The following is a 26630-nucleotide window of genomic DNA, read 5'->3' on the forward strand; positions in this document are numbered from 1 at the left end:
TGTATTGACTGGAATCTGTTAAGACTGGGAACGACTTGAGAACCAGTAGAGCCTGAGAGTAAAAGGCGGGTAACAACAAAAGAAATAAAAACAATGGAGACAGCACAGCACAGTAACAAGTTCAGCAAGTAAATCAAGAAAATAAAATGGAGACATAGTGAATTCAGTACCACAATAACGGTCTGTTGTGAGATCAATATAATAGCACTGAGGAATGATGACTGACTGTCGAGCTGCTGCAATGCTGGTTATAAAGGGCAGAATAGGCACTGATAGGCCGGGAAGATGGGTGTGTCCTCACAACTGTGCTTGCAGCAGCAACAGCAGTGTTTGCAGATGCAGCAGTGTCATCTAGAGGTTGTCACTGAATTCCACACCTTCCGGTAAGCCTTTAAACTCACCAGGCCATGATAACAGACTTACATTACAGGTAAGCAGCCACAGGAGGAACATTATGAGTATGGGAAAAATTTGCTAATGGCCCTTCTGCATATTAAGAAGGTGTATGGCAGAGTGTTCTGCAATATGGTATGGGAAGCCCTCAGGAACAAAGATGTGCCAAACTGCGCAATAGACTAGGTGAAAGAAATTTACCCCAAAAACATAAGATATTTTGTAAAAGAAATTTACCCCAAAAATATATGATGTTTTAAATTGGAATAAGAGGAAACAGACTGAATAAAGCAGAAAAGGTGTTTCAAACAAGGAAGTGCACTTTCACACCCATTTCTGTAGCTTTTATGGGAAACATAAAGCACGAGGTGACATACAGGGTTGCAAAGAATAATGATAAGTTAATGACTTATGATGATGACCTACTTATTACCAAGACAAATAAGGACAATCAAGTTCAGCAGCAGTTAGATGCATGGGCAGAGTGTATGGATTATATGGCCACTCATCGACTAGCCGAAGTGTTGAGCTCTTGACAGGCACATGCAAAAGAGAAAGAAAACTTGCAAGAATTTCAAAATAAATTCTACGTCAAGTCAGAGTAATCCCACCCACCCATGTATGTGCGCTCAAACATGACCCCCCTCCCCCTCCCTCTCCCTCTTCACACACACACACACACACACACACACACACACACACGTGTGTGTGTGTGCATGTGTGTGTGTGTGTGTGTGTGTGTGTGTGTGTGTGTGTGTGTGTGTGTATTCTATCTCTGACAAAGGCTCTGTTGGTCAAAAGCTCATTTTCTGACAGATTTTTCGTTGTGCCTATCTGTGACTCAGCATCTATGGTATATGGTGAGTAGCAACTATCCTTTTCATGAAATTGCCACATTTCAGCCTGGATTTTCCATTGTTGAAAATTTCGAGTGAGGAAGAATGGCTTCTTGACTACTCAGGAAGAAGGAGAGGGTAGCCCAAAGTCTCATTTTCATAAAGAAACAGCTTTAAAAACTTGACAGCTTCTAATATTGTGGAAGTGTTGTGGAAATTAATGGAAGAAGTGGTGAAATCAATGAGTGAAGAAGGCAAGGAGACACATTTCTGGGAAGTGTTAAGAGCTTCATGTGGAATAAAGAGGTCCCATAGAATCTAAGTTGTGTATCTGGCTGTTACACTTGCTCCAATTTTTCAGTACAGGTAGTTCTGTGAAAGCCTGGAAATTGTCAATGTAGTCACTTTGGATGCACAGACCAAATGGATTTGACTTAATGCTCACAAATCTTTGTCTTCCGCTAACCTCACAATATATGGGTCGCTCTCTTTCTGAGATCTGAGTGACCCATCTTTCTTTTTTAACTTTAAAACCCTCTCTCCTAAAAGAAAGAATTAACAGGTCCTAAAGCTAGGACTGTCCAATGGTAACACAAAATATTTTGTATCCTGAAAGTAATTACCAGCCCGCAGCTCTATCTCATAATTTTACAATTCTCTCATGTGATTTTCCTTTCGATACAATCAACTGCCTGCTCACATAAAAGTATATGATAATAGAACATATGTGTATCAAAGTGATTATTGTAACTGAAAACTGTGGTCAACAAATACATGTGAGTTATATGTCACCAGTGACCATATACTGTGATTTTTGTTCTCAGCTACTAGTCTACATTATTTTTGTGGGCAGAATTTCCTGCAGGGCTTTGTCAAGAATTGTAACATTCAGTTTCTCCAGTAATGGGAATAAATGATGCAAAATTATCTCTTCTGTACAACAGTAAAATAAATTTAATAAACCTCAAACAAAACTCACAGTCTCTCGAAGCACATCCAGAATGCCAGATATTGTAGAGTTTGGATCATCATATTCCTGTGGCTGTTCAAATATTTTACCCATTTTGCGTATAAGCCACGCTGCCAGAGACGTGAAGAGATAAAACTGTTCACCAGGGTTGGTCTTAATTGCGAAGTAGTGCCTGAAAAGCAAAACAAATCTTTTCTCAAGAGATAATACACTGAGAATACCAACTTCAAATATAACATTTATGTGTAATATTGTGTTGTTATTAATTTTGACATCACATTTCTAATCCAGTATCTTCACATAATGAAAGTAATTAATAACTATGACAATTTTGGAGGGTTGATTCAGCATTTATTATACATACTACTAGCGAACCAAGCAACGTTTCACAATTAATAAATATGTATGGAAATTGTATATACATCCTAATCTTCTTCTCCCCCTCTCTCTGTCCATCTTCTCCTCTTTGTCCACCTCCTCCTCCTGCCTCCCCCCCCCCCCCCCTCCGACCTTAAGCCTTGTTTATAATTATTGCAAATTCATATTTCGCAGTACTATTCTGACCATAAGCCATACACATTATTTTTGTGTCCTCTGTGAAAACTGACACCAAGAAAGAAAACAAAATTACAAATTGTTGTGTATGAAATTTTTAAAAAATACATGTGATGAGAAAGAATGTATATAGGAGAAACAAAACTGCAAATTTTCACAACAGAGCACAGACTACGATTTTCCTTCTTATAGTAGGCTTCAACAAAAAACCAGTATACTGTTGTTTAAAAAATATGTAGCACATGTCTGTCTGAATGTCTATTACTGTATCACGTAAGAGTTTAAAGTAAATCAGAGAAGAACTTTTGAGAATTTTGTCAACAACATATCCCCTTCACATATTTCATATATATTCATATATTTCAAAACTACATCGCCTATGTCTGTCGAAATGCTCATGAGAGCATCATGTAAAAATTGTAAGTACATCGATCAATACCTTTTCATGATTTTTGCTAATAATGATGCCCCTTTACATAATGTATATCTAAACTTACGTACCACATACATTAAAAATGTGTAGCCTATGTTTGCTCGAATGTTTGTTACGAGTATTATGTAAATATTTGAAGTAAATTGACAAAGAACTTTTCGAATTCCTGCCAACAACTTTGCCCCTTTAGTACATACATACTTATATACCAAGTATGTTAAAAATATGTGTAGCCTATGATCGTCCACACATTTATTATAGTATCAGGTGCAAGATTTTTGGTAGCATTCTTAAACTACAAGCCGTCTTCATTTATAAACATAGATTTTATATGTCCACACTATAGGATAAATGCAAAAGTAACTCCATCTGTTACCTTTTCACAACTAAACTGCTGAACTGATTTTGAGAAAATTTGCTATGGAGATAGCTTCGGTGCTGAGGAAGAAGACAGGCAACTTCAGAAAGTGTGTAGCACAACATATTTATTGATTTGGAGAATATAACATGAAATATGCAACAATAATTACTCTTTCTAAAACCTATTTACTCTTTTACTTTTGAACTTTATTATATTTGTGAAAATGCTTTATAGTTTGATATATTCTACATAATATGACTCCATGTAAGGCACACAATGTTTATACAATCCTCTATGTGTTTAATCCATAACGCCATATTAAAATCAGCCACAAACTCATCACATTTTAACTGCTGAGCATCATGTGTCTCTTCCAGCTTCTAAGACACCTGAAGACTCACAATGACGGCATCATTTAAAGGTTGTATGACAAACAGAGAGTCGTACCCTTACACGCGGAATGTTGGAGGCTTTTGGGGAGGCTGCATTTGAGTATGCTCTATTAACTGAGTATGTTAATCACAAATTAATCATCACAAGGGGATGAATAAAAAATGTACACACCATAAAATGTTAAAATAGAAGGGAGAAACGATTTGCAAGTATTGCTCTAGTGGCAAAACTCACATCCTAAAAACTCTACTCCCACATAAATGTAACAAATTGAGGTATTTAAATATAATTAGAAAATATAATGTATGCTTTTAGATGTGGCATATATCAAAATAATAGAAACACATTTTTTATGTAACTACATACTGGCACTGCATACATTTTTTATACATACATCTCTACAAAAATACATACACAGTCATCTAGTAAAATTAGTAACTTTCTTACTCCCACTCACTCACCGTAACAAAACTGATAATACGTAAGTGAAGCAGCGCGCGGCAGCAGGTGCAATTATGTGTATACCGTAGAAATTAAAAAAATTGTAGCCTATGTCTGTCTGAAGGTATATTAGAGTATCATGTAAACATATGAAGTAAATCTGGCAAGAACTTTCTGAGACTTTGCTGAAGACCTCTCCCCTTTACATATATCTACATCTAGAGCTACATACGTATTCTGCAATTCACTGTACAGTGTGTGGTAGAGAGTACACTGTACCACTACTAGTTGTATCCTTTCCTGTTCCACTAGCAGATAGGGTGAGGGAGAACGATTGTCTACATGCCTACGTATGAGCCCTAATTTCTTGCATGATATCTTTATGGTCCTTAAGCAAAATGTATGCTGGTGGCAGCATTTGGAGGAAGTCAGCTTCGAACGCCGGTCCTCTAAATTTTATGAAGAGTGTTCCTTGAAAAGAATGTCGCCTTCACTCCAGGGATTCTCATTTAAGTTCCTGAAGCAGCCCCGTAATAATAGCATTTTATTTGAACGTATCAGTAACAAGTCTAGAAGCCTGCTTCTGAATTGCTTCAATGTCTTCCTTTAATCTGACCTGGTGCAAATCCCAAACACTTATGCAGTACTCAAGATAGGTCACACTAGTGCCCTATATGATCTCCTTTACAGATGAATCACACCTTCTTAAAATCCTCGCAATAAACCGAAGTCGACCATTCATCTTCCCTACCACAATCCTCACATGCTCATTCCATTTCATATCACTTTGCAACGTTATGCCCAGATACTTAAACAACATGACTCTGTCAAGGAGGACACTGCTGTATTTTTGTCTAAGTCATCCTGTATCATCCTAAAGTCACTCATCTTCAACATCTTCCTGTACACCGCAGCATCATCAGCAAACAACTGCAGACTGCTGCCTGCTGTGTCCGCCAAATCATTTATATATACATAGAAAATAACGGTAGTTCCATTCCACTTCCTTGGGGGACTCCTGACAATAGACTTGTTTCTGATAAACACTCACTGTCGGGGACAATGTACTGGGTACTACACCCCAAAAAGTCTTCAAGCCACTCACATAGCTGGGAACCTATTCCATATGCTCATACCTTTGTTAATATTCTGCAATAGGTTACCAAGTCAAATGCTTTTCAGAAACCTGGAAATGTGAAATCTGCCTGTTGCCCTTCACCTACAATTTGTTGTATATCATGCATGTGAGGAAAGGGCAAGCTGAGTTTCACATGAACGATCATTTCTAAAATCGAATTGATATGTGGACTTCACCTTTTCAGTCTCTAGAAAATTTATTATATGTAAACTCATGATATGCTCTAAAATTCTGCAGCTAACTGTGTTAACAGTTCTTCACGAGACAGTGTGCCTGCATCCCCTGCAATGAATCCATAGACGTGCCAGTCTACAATAGGTATGTTAAAGTCGCCTCCAACTAATATCGCATGATCTGGGTATTTATGCACATCATCAGTAGACTTACTTTCAATCACTTTAAAACTGCTACAGTGGAATTGGATAGCCAGTAAACACATCCAACAATCAACTTAGTTTCATCTTGACCCATTATATGCCACCAGATAACTTCACTATCAAACTTAATTTCAGCCTCAATGGATACAACATTTTTGTCGACTGCAATGAACACTCTGCCTAGTAAGGTGCCTAATCCTTACTTCTAATAAACCGTCAAAGACTCACTCTCTACTTAAAGTTTTAGCCAGCTCTCAGTCCCAAGAATAATTTGAGTGTGAGGACTTTCCTGGAGGGCAGTAAATTCAGTAACTTTGTTACGAATACTTCGACAATTTACTGAAAAAAATCTGACAGTAAAAATGTCTTTCCTCTGAAGACGGTCTGATGTCCCTATCTGTGCATAGATTTGAATACCTCAAACTACCCCATAGCCTAAAAAACCTTCAAGTGCACTCTATAAGTACTCTGTATATACATACTTTTACAGGTACTGGTGCCTGTAACTTTGATGCTCCGTAACGTCGTTGGGTGACATTTCCTGACATGGGTTCCTTTTAAAAATATTATGTACTCCCTCCCCTCTAGAAGCTCTAGAAGTCTTCACTGCTTTACTCAAAATTCTTAGAAATTACTCTAATAAACATTTGGAGACATAAACGCTACATATTTTTTAATGTATGTAACACATAATTATACATAAAAAATATATAATGGATGAAAGTCGTTAGCTAATATCTCGAAAAGTTCTTGACCGATTCGTTCAATTTTTTTGCGATGCTCTTAGAAATGTTTGAGCAGGTAAAGGCTATATTTTTTTATTTTTTTATATGTAATATATAAAGGGAAAATGGTACTAACAAATATCTCCAAGTTCTTGATATATATTTTTTAAGCAATTTGCAGGTTTTCTATTAAAACAAACTACGAAAAAGAAAACTTTTCATCAACATTTTCACAATCTGTTTTAACTACAGTAGCAGAGCATTTATATGATAAGACAGATGGGTTCCCTCAAATATATCCTTTGTCCTTATACATAATTTTAAACAAAAATTGTACACATAATTATGTTTTGTTTCTTTTTGTTCCTCTCAGTTGATTCAACAGAAAGTAGGAAAATAGTTTCTATGGCTTATTGGCTTATGATCAGAATACTACTGTGGAATCTGAATCATCCAAAAGTTGTAAGACTCCGATCCGCAGATTAAAACTATGCAAAATACATTCATTGAAACTACTGCCCACACAGATCCAGCAGCTGGAAAGTTCTCCCTCATACCCCACATACCAATGATATCAACCATTTTCCCATTGATTTTAAGTGAATTCAACTTCCAGTCAAGGTTTTGTTTTGAATGAGAGTAAACAAGACTCAAGGTCGGAGAGAGGGTGGAAGAGGAGATGGACAGAGAGATTGGGGAAGAAGGAGATTATGATGTATATCCAGTTCCCAGACATATTTAGCAATTGCAAAGCATTTCTGCATCCACTAATAATAGGCGTCGCCTGTGCCACATCTCCAGGGCAGCAAGTTCCATATTTTGCTTTACCTGCATTTTCTTATTAGTTTATACGGCTTAAATTTTGAGCATGTTGTTGTATTTAAGATGTTTAATTATGTGTTTTGTATATATTCAGGCAGTCGGTAGGGCAGTAGTTGCTCATTTGTTTGTTTTGAAGACAAGCGACTGTCTGGTTCAGCCTAGTTAACAACTCAGTCCAGCTCCAGGTTCCACCTGTGATACATCTCCAGAACAGTAAGTTACATATTTAGCTTTTCCTGTGTTTTCTTAGCAGTACATATTGCTTAAATGTGATTCATGTTTTTGTATTTAAGAGGATTAATTTCTTGGTTTGTAAGCTTATACTCGGACAGTTACTTGACTATCTGTAACTCAGTTGTCATTTCTTCTGAACAGCCAGCTACACAGTTCATTAAGGTATTAATATCCATTGGTGACATTTCAGGAGGGTATCAAGTTGCATATCTAGGTGTCTGTCAACTTTTATAGTTTACTTCTTCAGTAAGTCTTGCTAGGACGGGTAGGATATGTGTGTGCTGTGTGTGGATGCAGGAGGAGCTGGCTGCAGTTCACGAACAGTTAAATGTGCTTTTGGCTACAGTCAGCTGCATTCGGGCTGCTGCCTTGGGATATAGCAGTGGCAGAGAACGTGGTGTGTCACATGGGACACCTGGGGTGTATTTTTCACCCACTGGCTCTGCTGGGGAGGCATCTTCTAGTGTACCCAACACTGCGGATCTGTCATCAAGTGGGGTGATTGGCAGGATGTAATGTGTTATTTTCACTTGAGGCGGAGAGCGAATGTGGAGGCTTGGTGTCTGGCCTTGCCTGTTAACCCTATGGGTAAGTGGGTGACCATTCCTTTCACAGGGACTGAGCAGGCACACATTGACAGGGGCTTGGTAGTTATCAGGAGCTCCAACATTAGGCATGTCACACAGCCCCTTAGGAAGACAGCATTTGGGGCTGGAAAGAAAGCCAATATGTGCTCGGTATGTCTGCCGAGGCCATTATCCGAGCTGTGGAGGTGGGCTTGCCTGCAGCTATTTGGCACCAATGACACAAGTCACATGGGTTCAGAGGCCATCATTGATTCATACTGGCAGCCGGTGGAGTTGGTAAAGGCTATTGGCCTGTTGTGCAGGCTGCAAGCAGAGCTTGCTGTTTGCATCATTGTTTCCAGTGTTGATGAGGTCCTTTGGTTTGGAGATGAATGAAGGGTCTCAACCAAAGGCTTCAACGACTCTGTGACGGTCTTGGGTGCAGATTTCAAGACCATCATCACCAGGTGGGAAATTGTAGGGCACCCCTTGATACGTTAGGGATGCGCTACACAGAGGAAGCAGCTACTCTGTTGGATAAGGATAAATGTCCCAGTTTAAGGTAAGGGTTCATATACTGGAAATGAATGAGTCAAAATAGAGGAGATGTGAGCGAAGATGAACAAGTGCCCATAGCTCTTAAGGCAGGCATTTTAGAGCCCATGTTTATTACCCATTTTTGCTTGTTCTGTTCCATACTAGCATCTATGAAAGTTTCATACACCACATTCTTAGCAACAACAATACTGTTACATGTATTCCATTGCCAGAGGTATCAGAGGTATGATTTTCACTTGTAACTTTCAACCCATTCATTTCTGAACCAGGGACCTTAACCTCAAATTGATATATTTATCTATCACCACCAACCTTGAAAGTCTGTAACATCATATTAGAATCCTCCTGTATATACAAACATTTACTGGCACTGGCACCTATAACTTTGACGATCTATAGCATCACTGGATGTCGTTTCTAGGCCTGGTTTCCCGTTCAAAATCCTATGTGCTCACTCCCCTTCTACAAGTGCGCGTGCACACACACACACACACACACACACACAAGCATGCACTAGTGGGCACTCACGTAGACTGCAAGCATACTTTTTTTGTAATCAATTTTTTATGTTCTTCACAAATTGCACCTTCTAAGCTTTTCACACCAATTAAAGCCACATACGCATGGTGTACTTCTGACCAAAAAGCGATTCTGTTAGCTGCAGTTGCAAGTTTTTGTTAATAAAGGCATTTGCATTCTTGTGGAGATACTTTCAACAAATATTTATTTATAGCTAACCGAGAAGTGAGCAGGGTGTATACGTGGACAAGAAAAAAAAATTCCCAATTTTTTTCGGATTTCCCGGTTAAAAACACAATTTCTCCCGGATGAAATTACATATAAAGCAGGTGAAAATACATCCGTGTTAAGCAACAGTATACTTTCTCTCGGAGCTGTAAAACCTATCAGTTCTTTGAATAGTGAAGGTCTTATACTGGCTGAGGACATCCCAGCACTTTAGGAAACAGGAAAAACAATGTGTTTGGAAAGATGTTTGATGTGAGAAAATATGGAGAGAGTTTATTTTCGTATTGCAAAAGTATATACACAAATTCTTCAAGTTACAGCACGGTAGCTTCCGAAACCTTAAAATAGAGATTGCGTTGAGCGATGCACTTTTGTCAGCCAGTCATAGCTCATGTCACATGATCTCGCTAGCGAATGATGGCAGTTATTCAGAGCATACGTTACGAACATAGGCCGAGCTCACTTAACTCAGCAAAGTGCGTTTATACACCAGTTAACTCGTAACTAAATGTGTATGTATGAACGAGAATTGCGTCATCTATTGGAATCCACTATTATTAGTCCTACAATGATAGGAAGTCCATAGGCCTACTAACAGGCTCTAATTTGGCAATTAAAATCATGCCAAAATGATTATCAGTTGAGTAAGGCACCACATCTTCTATGAAAGGAGAACTGTTACAAAGAAGAGACTAAATGCTGTAAATGAGTGGTTATACCATTCCTATCAAGAATTGATTTTAAATTTTGTTGTACAAACAGTAAGTAAGACTTCATAATAACGGATTCCAGTACAAGATGAAATTCTCATTAGTATGCACGCACCCGGTTGCGAGTTAACAGATTTAAAAGCGCACTTTGCCCGCTGTGTTAAGGGAACGAGCGAGCAGAGGCCGTTCTTCATGACGTACGCGCCGCGGCCCATCTTTCTCCTGGGCCTCGATCAGCGCATAAGACATGTTATGTACTCAACCACTAGCAGCATCATTTTTAAGTAGCATGACCATACAAAGACGAAAGGTTAATGGGTTGAAGTAATGAAAAGTACACTATATCTTCATGAAATGCTGAACTTTCACATATAATATTGGGCATTAACAATGTTTTGCTGTTTTTTCTCGGAGGGCGTGGTTAGACAGTGTAATGGAACTGACAAATAGACATCATTTTATTATATTATACACTAAAGTCGTGTTAAAAAAGCTTTTGCTTAAGATAATACTAAGTTAGGTGTTGCGATCAATAATCGATATTGGAATTGTATGTTCTTTGTAGCTTATGACCGTGATCTTTGGTCTACAACGGGTTTTCGGCCACCTTGAGTGTTGGCCGCTGTTGAGTGTAGTTGTGTATATAGTTTTGGCAATAAATGTGTTCTTGATATAAAGAAACCGTGAAATACTGCGTCATTTTTCGATAGTCCAGTAATAATTAAAAAACCCGCACCTTTTTCTTGGACCCAGAGCAGCAAAGGAATCATCGCCTAGATGAGAAGCCACATGGACAATGCAGACTCAGCAGCATCAACGAAGGAGACATCATGCCCAGTTCTACTAAAGTACTATACAGCCATTAGCCACACAGTAACGGTGTCCTTATGGAGATAACTTTTCCTGAACAGTAGAGCGGGTTCGTGACAACTGGGGGCTCTTTGCCGGGATTAAGACATTTATATGTACTGGATTGACGAAATCTGGTTTGCAGAAGTCTAATGACCACGTGGTACAAAGAAGTGCTATACATGGAAGTCAAGGGAGACGAAACGAAACAGTAAAGTGGACTGACCACATGAGTGACGACCCAGACTGAAAAGACAGGTACATTTGTATAGTGCTGTTTATTCCTTTTATTATTTTGTGTGTGAAATTTCACGAAAATGAGCATTGTGAAAAAGGAAAGTGGTGCTGAATCCGAGCAGGATTGTGAAAATTTGTTAGTCATTGGCGTCGTACACATGCCGATAAAAACGGAAGATGAGTCAAAGAAGCTGATCGAAGTCTTAATTCATCAGAACGCGAGACGTCGGACATTAAATCACTGTTACAAATGATGGGACAATCGTTAGCTTTAAATCAAACTGTTGCAGCCCGCTTACAAGCTAATGAAGATCAATTGCAAAACATGAATCGGACGGTCGTGGAGAGTTTTTGGGTTATAAATCAGAAAGTGTCGCGTCTAGAAGGAGCTATGAACAAAACAATTTGATAATGTCTTACTTTGGGGTAATAAACTTCACAGCGATATATCAAAGATAGACAAGAAACTTAGCAAAGCAGAAACAAAGATTTTGGTTGTAGAATCAAAAGTGGGAGACGTAAAATCTAGTCTGAGTAACAAAATTCAGTCTGTAAAAAATGAACTGGTCACAGACAGAGAGAAAAATGCAAAGTGTTTTGTTAATGTTACTAGTCAAATAGATTAAGTTTGTGTAAATGTACAAGCTATGGCAGTAGATCTTAAAAGTAGAGTAGATTCGAAACTAAATGTTGTGAATGATAAAGTGGAAACAGTCAGTAACACAGTAAAACTCCACGAGATTGAAACTAAGACAGACGTTAATGAATTAAAAAGTACAGTATCAGAGTTAAACCAGAAGTTTGAATATATTTAGCAATGATTTAGGTAGCAAAAATTTTTCTATGAACACATGTACCGTATTATCCAATATTCCAGTTAAAAACTTTTCTAATGAGTGTAGTTTGCATCCTGTTGACTTTCTGCAGAGTTGTAGAGACAATTTTTTGCCCAATATGAGTGAAAGTTTCAAAGTTAAGATTGTCAAAATTTTTTTGGAGGGGGTATCTTTGTCATGGGCCAATCAACATTTTTTTATGGACATGTCTTATGCAGAATTTGAAATTGAGTTCTTAAAACGGTTCTGGTCTGAAACTGAACAAGCCAGGATAAAGAGCGAGTTCCACAATTGGCCAAATTATAGAGAAACACAGGGGACTATGAAACAGTTTTGTAAGAATCAACTGAAGAAACTTGTACATTTGAGTAAACCCTTTGATGAGCTCACACAGATAGATGCTTTAAAGAGAAGATTGCCAACAGATGTGCAATGGGACCTAGTGTATGGACCAGATGACAACATTGAGCAATTTCTAAAGTACGTGGACAAACTTGACAGGATTATAGACAAAGTGGGGAAACCAAAAAACTATTTTAATCACACACAAAGAGGTGGGGATCATAGTTAGGGAAACACTAATTTTAACAGGAGGGAAAACAGAAGGCCCAACGACCATAGTTTTCATCATAGGGAACAAAATAGTCACAATATTAATAATAATTTCCATTCAAGGGAAAACTATAATTTCCATTCAAGAGGACAATCTGGGAACAATTGGAACAGAAGTAATTACAGGGAGTCTGAAAACAGGAATTGACGTGAACGTAGGGACACCAGGAGTCAAAATGCCATGGGAAGTCATGAAGTAAAAAACTAGCATGCGCTCCATTGTCGGTCCACAAGATAGGGGCGAAAAGCATAGATAATAGATGGACCAATAACACTGACTATGTTGCACCAAGAGATACGTCTCAAGTAATGAGTAGTTATCTTATGAATGTGTTCTACCCTCTAAACACAGTACCTGTTAAGAATGAACACACTGGTTTCAATAAAAACCCAGAGAAAATAATTGACTTAGTTGAATTTTATGAATGGGCAGAAGCTTGTAGTTTGTCAGAGGACCAGCAGATTAACGATTTAAATGATTTAGGAATTGATACACTGATGAGGGAACCAAGTGAGCAAATTGTTGACACTGATTTAACGAGCAAAGAATTAAAAACACTTGGGTGTGAAAGCAACATTTTAAGTTTTGGAGAGAGAGAGAGGTTGATGGTTGTAGTATTTGGGAAAATGAAGATTTAATGATACATGATGATGGTGAAAAATATTTTGTTTTCTTGAAAGAGGAAATGGAGGCATTAGGTGTTGTGGGAGAAACTGATATGAGTGTTGTAGATGTACCGAAGGATGTTGTTAACGGTTTAAGTGGTGTTAATGCCAGTGTAACAACCAATAGGCTCTGTAATCCAACATCTTATGAAGGAACCTGGGCAGTTGATAAAGATTCCCTGAACAGTAAAACTGACTGTGCAAGTAGGCTACCATTTGCAATGAACAAAGGTGAATTATTTCTTTATAATATGTGGCTAAATAGTGATGCAATTAAAAATGATAGCAATTTTAGAAAAATTATTCTTAATATGTCTCAAATTTTATATCCTGATTGGTGGAAAAACACTAAACATATTATTGTTGAACACCTGAAGGATAAATGCTTTAGTGGTGAACACTGTTATATGGGTGAAAATATTTGGGTTAATGAAATTATCAATGCAAGTGACAGTGCTAATGATGTGTGTGTTAATGTAGTGACCGTAGATAATAAAGGTGACAGTAATATAGGTACTTGTAGATCAGAAAGTCATTGTTTCAGTGAAATTCAAAATGATTTATTGTCTGAATACGTTCAGCCTGAAAAGGTGATGACATAGGTAGTCCGTTCATTAGAGCAAAAGTTGGTACCTGGGAAGGCAAGTGCCTTATAGAGACAGGGAGTCAGGTGTCAGGAATATCTGAAATTCTAAGCAAAAAGCTGAAGTGTGAGAAAGATTACATTGAAATGCCAATCATTGGGGTGAAAATAAGAGGGGCTACAGGAAAACATAGTAAAACTGTGAAAAGACAAACTTTGTTATCTTTTACAATTGAGGGAGTCACATTTACACATGGATGCCTAATTATACCAGGCCTCAGTGAGGACTGTATTCTTGGGATGTCATGGATTCGGAGTGTAGATGCAAGATTTGACTGGAGAGGACAAAAACTTATCACAACAACATCAAATGGGGGGTGTACCTCCACAGAGTTTGTCAGATCAAATACAGTGTTGTGTAATGATAAATTTAACACTATAAATCTTTTAAAGGAGAAAAGATATGTTGACAAACACATAACAGAGCTGGATTTAAGTGAAGTAGATTTCCACACACTGGTAAACACAAAGATTTCCGAAGCTAGCGGTCTAAACAATGAGCAAAAACAAGAACTAGAGTCTTTGTTATGGGAATACAGTGATGTCTTTAGCAACATTCCAGGGAAAGATAGGGGTTATGAATGTACTTTTCAAGTAAGACCACATGACCCATTTTTCATAAAACCCTATGGTGTGCCCATAGCCAAACGTACAGCAGTTGAGAAAGAATTACATAAGATGGAAGTGTGCGGCATTATTGAAAGAAGTATCGGTGCTTATAATAACCCGCTGGTAGTTGTGTCAAAGAGGGATGGGGGAGCGAGAATAGTTCTTGACTCCAGGCCTTTAAACAAGATCTTATACAGGGAAACAGACCACCCTGAAAACATTGATGAGCTGTTGCACAAGTTCAAGGGCATAAAATTAATGTCAAGTCTAGACTTAACCTCAGGCTTTCACCAAGTACCCCTGGCACCCAAATCTAGGAAATACACTGCTTTTCTGTACAATGGCCATTGCTATCAGTATTGTGTAGTCCCTTTCAGCTTGAACTCATCGGTAGCAGAATTCATGAGAGCTTTAGACATGTGCTTGGGCAGGAACTTGTATCCAAACTAGTGATTTATGTAGATGACATTTTAGTAACTGGACAAGATTGGAATGAGCATGTTGGGCTTTTAAGACAGGCATGTGAGAAACTTAGAAGAGGGGGAATGACACTAAAACTAGAAAAGTGCAAATTTGCAGTACCTGAGTTAAAATTTTGGGGACATGTCATAACAGAAAAAGGAATTTTGGCTGATCCAGACAAAATTAAAGCTATTGCAGAGTTTCCTATACCCCGTAACAGAAAACAACTGAAATCATTTTATGGGCTATGTGGCTTCTACAGAAAATTTGTAAGTAAACAAAGCTTAAACACACCCTGTCTAAGTAGCTTGTTAAAGAAGGACACTGTTTGGATATGGAGTAAAGATTGTCAAGAGGCTTTCAACATAATAAAAAAGGAACTGAATAACCAGAGCCTGTTACACAGACCAGATTTCAATTAACCTTTCTCATCATCAGTAAACACTTCCGGGCTAAATTGCCGTGGTCGATCTGTAGAACTTCTTCTCCCTTTCTGTTTACATACTGACAGCAGTGATTATGGGCTAGGTGCTGAATTATTTCAAGTAAAAGAAGTCAATGGGGAGACAGTTCATGCTACAATTGCATTTGCAAGCAGAATGTTACTGCAGCATGAAAAGAACTATACAGTGTCATTTTCAAAATTCAGGACCTATTTACTTGGACATAAGGTAATAGTGTACTCTGATCATAAAGCCTTAAGCTATATACAGGAATGCAAGCTCTATCATGATAGGCTTACAAGATGGGCATTGTATTTACAACAATTCAACTTTGAAATTAAGTATATTAAAGGCACTGACAACATAGTTGCGGATGCTCTATAAAGGTTACCAGTAGGAAATGAAACAGAAATTTTTGATCAGAATGAAGAAACACAGTTTAAAATGAGGTATATTAAAGGGGTCACAGATGAAAAAGTTGTTAGATCATTGTGTGATAAAACCAGGAGGAGCCAGAACCGTGATGCAAATTGGAAATTAGTAAAGAGCTGTTTAGGGAAAAAGAACTATGAAAAATTAGACAAGTACTATAAGGTGTTTAAAGGTACTCTGTTTAGGAGAACTGACGAAGACTCGGACAATTGGAAACTATGCTGGCCTGAGGAGGAAGCTGAGAGGTTAATTAGGTATTCTCATGAGAGCTATGGTCATTGTGGCATACAGAAGTGTACGCAGAAATTACAAGAAAACATATACTTCTACAAAATGGCCAAGAAAGTTAGAAAAGAATTGTCACATTGTGATAAGTGACAACGAGTCAAAGTAACAGAAAATGTCAAGGTGAAATGCAAAACATTATTCCTGCACAACCTCTAGATTTATTCGCTGTTGATTTCTATGGGCCTCTTCCCAGGAGTAGCAGTGGCCACTGCTACATTTTTGTCACGGTGGATGTATTTTCTAAACTAATCAAGTTGTATCCTGTCAGAAAAGCCACAGGTAAAGAGATAGTCACAAAAGTTGAAAAAGACTATTTCTTAAATGTTGGGAAACCAAAAGCAATCTTGTCAGATAACGGTTCTCAGTTTTTGTCAAAAGTTTGGAAAGCCTTTGTTGATAAATCAAAAATCAAACATGTTCAAATATCTGTATATAATCCGTCGTCAAACCCAGCTGAGAGGTATATGCGCGAGATTGGTCGTTTATGTCGTACATATTGCAATCATAAACATCCTACATGGTATGACCATGTACGAGACTTTGAAGATGTTATGAATAGCTTGCAGCACACTTCCACAGGATTTTCACCTCATGAAATTGTTTCATCTGAAACCAGACAACATTATCAATGAACTTGTAGAATTTCCACCATGCACAATGATGACTATGTGTGAACATGAAGCCATAGTCAAAGAAACCATGATAAAATGGGGAAATGAGAAAAAGGCGACATGATGGCAAGATCAAAGCAACCAAGTTTAAAGATGGAGATTATGTTTTAGTAAAATCAAAAATTCTAACTTCTGAAATAAAGAAATTCTTTGATATATATATGGGTCCATTCAAGATTGTAGAGCATCTACACCCGAATGCATACCGGTTGGTGTATCCTAAATCCAGGAAAGTTCTCGGACTAAGGAATATTGTCTCGTTGAAATTGTATAAACAAAAGGGATAAGACTAGCCTGAGAAAGTGAAAAGGTGACTCAACAAAAGTTTTTGACTGGAAATTTTGTATATAAAAAATTGTCTGATTTTGTTACAGTTTTGCGCCCTTTAAAATGTTTATTATTTGTTTAATATGTATTCATTGTATGAAGTGTTTTCAATGGATTTTCTGTGTAATACACTTGCCATGTTCTTGATATTTCTGTATGTTTATGCAATTTGATTGATATTTGATAATTTGTGTAATAACTTTCTCACACCACACTTGTTGAGACATCATTTATAACGCAAGCCACTAATCAGCACTAAATCGGTCTTGCAACAAATAAGTTTAATTTTTTTAATCTTAAAGGCAGAGTCCTAATTACTACACACTTAGGTGCTTGAGATGTCCAACTCTACTAGGAGAAAATCATTTTTAGTAAACCACCTGAATTACTGTACATTTCTTTCTCAACCACTGCAAAAGCATAGGCAATAATATTTTTAAATTTTGATAGATACATACCATTCCAAAACATTCAGCCATAATTCTACCTTTGCACTTTTACTGTGAATATGAACCCTTGTAACAAACTGCCTGTAACTTTACTTTTGAAAACAATCTAATTTTGTTATCCTTGAAGTATGTGTTATAGTCTGTGATACGACATTTTACACCCAATATGTTGATGCATTTGTATTGCATGTTTATTGAATTTATTAGTATTTAAAGGATCTGTTTTGGACCAGTTCATAACTTTGTAGTATTACTCAGACAGATTCTGTAAACTTCTCCCACTAGATAAACATTACCAGAAGGTTAACTATGTATCCTAACCATGTACTTACATATAAACATTATGTAACCAAAAGGTGATCTCTGTATGTGATTTTTTAGATAACATGGCATTATAGTCAACGAAGCAATACAAACAGCTAAGCTTTGGAAAGACGCACTGCAGGACATGCAGAAATCAGACCTTTAACGGAAGTCACCTATGTGCAGATGGACAATGTGGGACACACTTTCAATGGTTTCATGTGAAGTGCTACAACATTATGGACTCTTCTAAATGAAAATTGTGAATCTTCTTTTGTATTTAATTTACTCTAAGGTTAAAAATTATATGTGTTCCTTTACTTAGTGTAACAATTTCAGTGTTAGCATACTTCAAAGGAAACAGTCCTATTAAAAATTGTAATTTATTTAAAATCATGTTCTTGGCAGTTTCATTATTCTGATATCAGAATTTTGTTCGCATTTTCATACTTACAAAATTCTTGGGGGGCTATTGTAATGGAACTGACAAATAGACATCATTTTATTTTATTATATACTAAAGTCATGTTAAAAAAGCTTTTGCTTAAGATAATACTAAGTTAGGTGTTGCGATCAATAATCGATATTGGAATTGTATGTTCTTTGTAGCTTATGACCGTGATCTTTGGTCTACAACGGGTTTTCGGCCACCTTGAGTGTTGGCCGCTGTTGAGTGTAGTTGTGTATATAGTTTTGGCAATAAATGTGTTTTTTATATAAAGAAACCGTGGAATACTGCGTCATTTTTCGATAGTCCAGTAATAATTAAAAAACCCGTACCTTTCTCTTGGACCCAGAGCAGCAAAGGAATCATCGCTTAGACAACGAGAAGCCACATGGACAATGCAGACTCAGCAGCATCAACAAAGGAGACATCATGGCCAGCTCTACTAAAGTACTGTACAGCAATTAGCCACACAGTAACGGTGTCCTTATGGAGATAACTTTTCCTGAACAGTAGAGCGGGTTCGTAATAGCAGGAACCTAAGAATACTTCGGAAACTTAACTGCTGTATTTGATGTATTTCATACATATACTTTCGAATTACGCAAACATGCAGTCCAAATGCCGATGCGAATCAAAGATCTTTCTAAAACGCGTTGTTTTTTGCTGGATTTCGTTTCCTAAAGAGCTCGGAAGTATAAAACCCCTAAAATTTTCCATACGTTGTTTTCCAATAACAAAATTTATTTAGTTTTTATTTCGTGATCATAGCTGCAGCGATTTAGGGGAACATTTACAAGGTGAAGTTTATACTTAGCTGTAGTCGGTGTCATGTTTTCTCGAAGAGTGATGCATCAACTTTTACACTGTTTTTATTTGAAACTCTGAATATTCTGTACAACATTTAAACACCCATTGACGTAAGGCTGCGAGCACTCACAAGCTCTAGGGATCTTTGAGATCAATCTGCATTCTGCCTGACTGGGACTGGAGTGGCAATGAAGGATGGGACAGAATAGGAGTCACCACAGCGTCAGCTGGTTAATGCAAAGCGATCCAGTGACTGGATGAAGTGGGAAGAGACATCATTGCGAGCTGAGGAGGCGAGGTGAGATGACCAAGCCAGCAATCGATCACACGAAAGATGAGCCATCACTTTCAGCAGCTAACATCATTACTTGCCTGCTCAAAATCCCAATACCGTGAAACGCTATAATAATACAGCCGCTGTTACCGTGATTAAATACAAATAAAACAACTGCCATTTATACATTCAATGCCAAAAAGTACAACTTGGTATATGTAAAAAAAAACACATCGAGACAGTATTATAGGAAAATACTAGCTGGCAAATAAGTAGTAAACAAAAACATTACGTAAGTTGGTCAATAATTAAAGAAGAAAAGTCTGGAGCAAGAGTCTACAAATACGAGTTTATTTAGCCGAGTAGCATGTTCTTCAAATGATCATAGACTACCGTGTAGCTAGCATGTTTCGGGTTGTTTTTGTGCTCTATCTTTGTAACAAACATTCAAAAATACAGAAATAGTTACTAGAGCGCACTCTGCAACATCTAAGTTCTCCAGCCATCGAATGATGTAAATCTTCAAGGGCAAACGTTCCGATTCAATGGTCCAAATATACAGAGCTAGCCTGGAATGAAAACCCTTAAATAGGTTTTACAAGGCATGTACAAACTGAATTATCATCCAGAGTGTTTCCTTTACTGCGGACTTGATTAGCAGAAAAATATGGAGAGGGGGCTTGCAAGTAGATCAAAGAACAGCAAGAAAACATAACGTGAAGACAACAATAACAGCTGAACAGGGTTTATTACATTTCTAGGTACGGAGGGATACATAAAAAGCGACATTAACAATGTACTAGATGTCAAGTAAAACCATATTTTAAAATTAAGCAGGTAAATCATTCCTCTAGAAGTAAATCAACATGTACGCTCCTACAGAATCTAGACTTTAAATTAAAATTGGTATATGTACAACAGAAGGTCTACCAAGTCCTAAAGCACTACAGAAATTTTACATATAGTAGAGTGCCTCAGCTGTAAAATAACTGGGAGGCCAAGTCGTTCGTAACCGGCAGACTTCATAACTTGGAAATCATGGATGGGAGACGAGAGCAAGCAACCAATAGCAGCCGATAGAGAGAGAGACAGAAAGAGAGAGAGAGAGAGAGAGAGAGAGAGAGAGAGAGAGAGAGAGAGAGGCGTCGTGGTAAGGAATAAGCTAGAACGAAAAGGTTGCGAAGCCTTCACAACTTTGGTCAATGAGCGTGGTGACCTTATTATCTTTCGTCTTTATAATTGAGGTGCTGTACTGTACATGTAAAATTAGCTAGAAACTTGCAATAGATTACTGGAGTAAGTCTTGTCATTCATAGTTTCTTAAAGGGTCAGCAAATGCAGCGCTACTAATAATATCATAATTAATGCCGACTGTTGCTTGGCAGAGACAGTGTTGTCAAACGTGCCTTGCTCGATTTTCAAATCACACAGTCTGTCAGTAGTCAGTGTGCTCGGCTCACCTGTTGAATTCAGTTCAGCACACATACGGGGCAAAGTTTTATAAACTGACAAGGTAGGTAACACTCACTGTGTCATATTTCATTATGCATAATAACCAGGCGCAGCCTTATTTACATCCATCGTTCCTCTTTCTCCAATAAAGGTTGCCCACCAACAATCACTGCAACTGCGCCATATCGATTGGTTTTCAAGATCGCTGGTTTTCAGATCCAGCATTCAAGGACTGGTTGGTGAAAGTACCTACAGACCTTTATAGTGCTAAATGTGGATTATGTCCAGGGACCATCATTAACATCCGTACTATGGGAAGATCGGCTCTTACAATTCACATGACAAAATCCAAGAAGCACGTCGCGAAAGCAGCTGCCATGAGAAGCACAACAAGTTTGTACGTCTACACCCGACCGACAGAGACCACTTCAACCCAGCAGACAGATTCTATTTCTACTACCACATTTGCGGATTCAGCTGGGTCAACAACAGTGGTATAGGCCGCTGGAATTGTTGCGCCTCCGCAGAAGGATGTCACTGCAATGTCAAAACCCGGGGATAAACTGAGAGGAATTGATCGGATAGCAATCAAGGACAAAGTAACAAAGGTGGAAATACTGTGGTGTTTGGAGTGCATCGTTTCACACAAGTCACTGCGTAGTTCTGCGAACGACGTGTTGCTTTTCCCGGTAATGTTCCCCGACAGTGAAGTGGCCAAGAGCATGCGTTTAAAAAAGGACAAAATCAGTTATATTGTGCAATAGGGACTAGCTCCCGTCTTTTAGTCTGAAATTAAATCTGACCTCGTAAACGCATCAAGGATTGTTATTTGTTTTGACGAATCCTTGAACAAGGTGTGCAAAAGAATCCAGATAGACATTTTAGTGTGTTGTTGTTGTTGTTGTTGTCTTCAGTCCTGAGACTGGTTTGATGCAGCTCTCCATGTTACTCTGTCCTGTGCAAGCTTCTTCATCACCCAGTACCTACTGCAACTTACATCCTTCTGAATCTGTTTAGTGTATTCATCTCTTGGTCTCCCTCTACGATTTTTACCCTCCACGCTGCCCTCCAATACTAAATTGGTGATCCCTCGATGCATCAGAACATGTCCAACCAACCTATCCCTTCTTCAAGTCAAGTTGTGCCACAAACTTCTCTTCTCCCCAATCCTATTCAATATTGCCTCATTAGTTATTTGATCTACCCATCTAATCTTCAGCATTCTCTGTAGCACTACATTTCGAAAGCTTCTACTCTCTTCTTGTCCAAACTATTTATCGTCCATGTTTCACTTCCACACATGGCTACACTCCATACAAATACTTTCAGAAACGACTTCCTGACACTTAAATCTATACTCGATGTTAAGAAATTTCTCTTCTACAGAAACGCTTTCCTTGCTATTGCCAGTCTACCTTTTATATCCTCTCTACTTGGACCATCATCAGTTATTTTGCTCCCCAAATAGCAAAACTCCTTTACTGCTTTAATTGTCTCATTTCCTAATCAAATTCCCTCAGCATCACCTGACTTAATGCGACAACATTCCATTATCCTCGTTTTGTTTTTGTTGATGTTCATCTTATATCCTCCTTTCAAGACACTATCCATTCCGCTTAACTGCTCTTCCAAGTCCTTTGCTGTCTCTGACAGAATTACAATGTCATCGGCGAACCTCAAAGTTTTTATTTCTTCTCCATGGATTTTAATACCTACTCCGATTTTTTCTTTTGTTTCCTTCATTGCTTGCTCAATATACAGATTGAATAACATTGGGGAGAGGCTACAACCCTGTCTCATTCCCTTCCCAACCACTACTTCCCTTTCATGTCCGTCGACCCTTGTAACGGTCATCTGGTTTCTGTACAGGACTTAAATAGCCTTTCACTCCTGGTGTTTTACCCCTGCCACCTTCAGAATTTGAAAGAGAGTATTCCAGTCAACATTGGCAACAGCTTTCTCTAAGTCTGCAAATGCTAAAAATATAGGTTTGCCTTTCCTTAATCTAGCTACTAAGATAAGTTGTAGGGTCAGTATTGCCTCACGTGTTCCGATATTTCTACAGAATCCAAACTGATCTTCCCCGAGGTTGATTTCTACTAGTTTCTCCATTCGTATGTAAAGAATTCGCGTTAGTATTTTGCAGCTGTGACTTATTAAACTGATAGTTCAGTAATTTTCACATCTGTCAACACCTGCTTTCTGTGGGATTGGAATTATTATATTCTTCTTGAAGTCTGAGGGTATTTCACCTGTCTCATATGTCTTGCTCACCAGATGCTAGAGTTTTGTCAAGGATGGCTCTCCCAAGGCTATCAGTAGTTCTAATGGAATGTTGTCTACTCCCGGGGCCTTGTTTCGACTTAGGTCCTTCAGTGCTCTGTCAAACTCTTCACGCAGTATCGTACCTCCCATTTCATCTTCATCTACATCCTCTTCCATTTCCATAATATTGTCCTCAAGTACATTGCCCTTGTATAGAAACACTATATACTCCTTCCACCATTCTGCTTTCCCGTCTTTGCTTAGAACTGGGTTTCCATCTGAGCTCTTGATATTCATACAAGTGGTTCTCCTTTCTCCAAAGGTCTCTTTAATTTTCCTGTAGGCAGTATCTATCTTAACCCTAGTGAGATAAGCCTCTACACCCTTACATTTGTCCTCTAGCCATCCCTGCTTAGCCATTTTGCACTTCCGGTCGATCTAATTTTTGAAACGTTTGTATTCCTTTTTGCCTGCTTCATTTATTGTGTTTTTATATTTTTGCCTTTTATCAATTAAATTTAATATCTCTTCTGTTACCCAAGGATTTCTAACAGCCCTCGCCTTTTTACCTACTTGATCCTCTGCTGCCTTCACTATTTCATCCCTCAAAGAAGTTACCCATTCTTCTTCTACTATTTCTTTCCCGCATTCCTGTCAATTGTTCCCTTATGCTCTCCCTGAAACTCTGTACAACCTATGGTTTCGTAAGTTTATCCAGGTCCCATCTCCTTAAATTCCCACATATTTTCAGTTTCTTCAATTTTAATCTACAATTCATAACCAACAGATTGTGGTCAGAGTCCACATCTGCCCCTGGAAACATATTACAATTTAAAACCTGGTTCCTAAATCTCTATCTTACCATTATATAATCTATCTGAAACCTGCCAGTAGCTCCAGGCTTCTTCCATGTACACAACCTTCTTTTATGATTCTTTGATTAAGTTGTGCTCTGTGCAAAATTCTACCATGCGGCTTCCTCTTTCATTTCTTATCCCCAATCCATATTCACCTACTACGTTTCTTTCTCTCCCTTTTCCTACTGCCGAATTCGTCATCCATGACTATTAAATTTTCGTCTCCCTTCACTATCTGAATAATTTCTTTTATTTCATGAATATAATAGACGGCAACATTCCATGTGGGAAAACAAAGATGATGTAACTTACCAAACGAAAGCGTTGGTATGTTGATAGACACACAAATAAATACAAACACACAAACACAAAATTCAAGCTTTCGCAACCCATGGTTGCTTCATCAGGAAAGAGGGAAGGAGAGGGAAAGGCGAAAGGATGTGGGTTTTAAGGGAGAGGGTAAGGAGTCATTCCAATCCCGGGAGCAGAAAGACTTACCTTAGGGGGAAAAAAGGTCAGGTATACACTTGCACACACACACACACACACACACACACACACACACACACACACACACACACATATCCATCCGCACATATACAGACACAAGCTGACATTTGTAAAGGCAAAGAGTTTGGGCAGAGATGTCAGTCGAAGCGGAAGTACAGAGGCAAAGATGATGTTGAATGACAGGTGAGGTATGAGCGGCGGCAACTTGAAATTAGCAGAGGTTGAGGCCTGGTGGATAACAGGAAGGGAGGATATACTGAAGGGCAAGTTCCCATCTCCGGAGTTCTGATAGGTATTATACATTTCTTCAGTTTCTTCGTCATCTGCAGAGCTAGTTGGTATATAAACTTGTACTACTGTGGTAGGCGTGGGCTTCGTATCTATCTTGGTCACAATAATGCGTTTACTATGCTGTTTGAAGTAGTTTACCCGCATTCCTATTTTCCTATTCATTCTTAAACCTACTCCTGCATTACCCCTATTTGAGTTTGTGTTTATAACCCTGTAGTCACCTGACTAGAAGTCTTGTTCCTCCTGCCACCGAACTTCACTAATTCTCCCTATATCTAACTTTAACCAATCCATTTCCCTTTTTAAATTTTCTAACCTACCTGCCCGATTAAGGGATCTGACATTCCACGCTCCGATCCGTAGAACGCCAGTTTTCTTTCTCCTGATAACGACATCCTCTTGAGTAGTCCCCGCCCGGAGATCCGAATGGGGGACTATTTTACCTCCGGAATATGTTACCCAAGAGGACGCCATCATCATTTAACCATACAGCCATACAGTAAAGCTGAATGCCCTTGGAAAAAATTACGGCTGTAGTTTCCCCTTACTTTCAGCTGTTCACAGTACCAGCACAGCAAGGCCGTTTTGGTTAGTGTTACAAGGCCAGATTAGTCAATCATTCAGACTGTTGCCCCTGCAACTACTGAAAAGGCTGCTGCCCCTCTTCAGGAACCACACATTTGTCTGGCCTTTCAACAGATACCCCTCCGTTGTGGTTGCTCCTATGGTACGGCTATCTGTATCACTGAGGCACGCAAGTCTCCCCACCAACGGCAAGGTCCACGGTTCATGAGGGGGGGAAGGGGGCGGTTAGTGCATTATCTGGGGAGGGGGGGGGGGAAACTAGTGTGCACCTGTTACTACGCATCGGCTTTTCTAGGCAGTTCGACGCCAGCTAAGCTACTCGAGTCCTTCAAGAAAAAAATTCCCGGCGAAGCAATGAGAAAACGGACGGCCCTAACGTCAACTTCATGATCTTAAGGGGACTTCACGTTGTTCATGGCGCCTTCAAGTCCGCAATTCAGGAAACAGAGTGGATGATAATTCAGTTTTTACATGCTTTGTACAATCTTTTTAAGGATGTCCCTGCCAGAAGAGCTCTGTATATTTCGACAACGGAATCGAAACTGTTTCCCTTAAACTGTTGCGTGATCCGATGGCTGGAGAATGTGGAAGTTGCTGAGCAAGCTCCAGTAATGCTTCCATTTCTGCGAATATTTGTTGGAAAACTGAAAGAAAAAACAAACCAAAATGTTCTAGATACAGAGTAGTGGAGGATCACCTCAAGGCCAAGCTACTTGGTCCGAAAATTGCCTTTTTCAGAGTCTTGCTGGAGACTTGACACCTTTCCTAAAGGATTTCCAATCCAATTGCCCACTAGCATCATTCCTCCACTCTGCTTTGACAGAGATAATGGAGACAACAATGACATGATTTGTCCAGCTGACAAAGATCTCGCCGTCAGTTAATTTGGACAAAGAATCCAATCTTTTGGGTGTGAACCACGTCAAGATTGGGTTCACTGTCAAGAATGAATTCAGAAAGTGCAGGTCTCTCACAGCCCTTGAAATCGCTAAGTTCTGGAGCAGAAGAGGAATGATCAATCTCGTGTCAAAGTTGATGGAGAAATCTCTCTTACA

General features: G+C 38.6%; 1 protein-coding gene across 3 annotated transcripts in view; it reads right to left on the reverse strand.

The window, feature by feature from the left end:
* Positions 1 to 26630, reverse strand: part of LOC126278540 (intraflagellar transport protein 57 homolog) — a 159876-nt gene that overhangs the window by 95179 nt on the left and 38067 nt on the right. For all 3 annotated transcript variants that reach the window (XM_049978715.1, XM_049978716.1, XM_049978714.1), the window contains exon 3: positions 2209 to 2371. In XM_049978715.1, the coding sequence (XP_049834672.1) occupies positions 2209 to 2371 (163 nt within the window). The remainder of the gene's footprint in view (positions 1 to 2208; positions 2372 to 26630) is intronic.

This window comes from Schistocerca gregaria, chromosome 6, assembly GCF_023897955.1.
Source record: "Schistocerca gregaria isolate iqSchGreg1 chromosome 6, iqSchGreg1.2, whole genome shotgun sequence".
In the NCBI taxonomy this organism is placed as follows: Eukaryota; Metazoa; Arthropoda; class Insecta; order Orthoptera; family Acrididae; genus Schistocerca; species Schistocerca gregaria.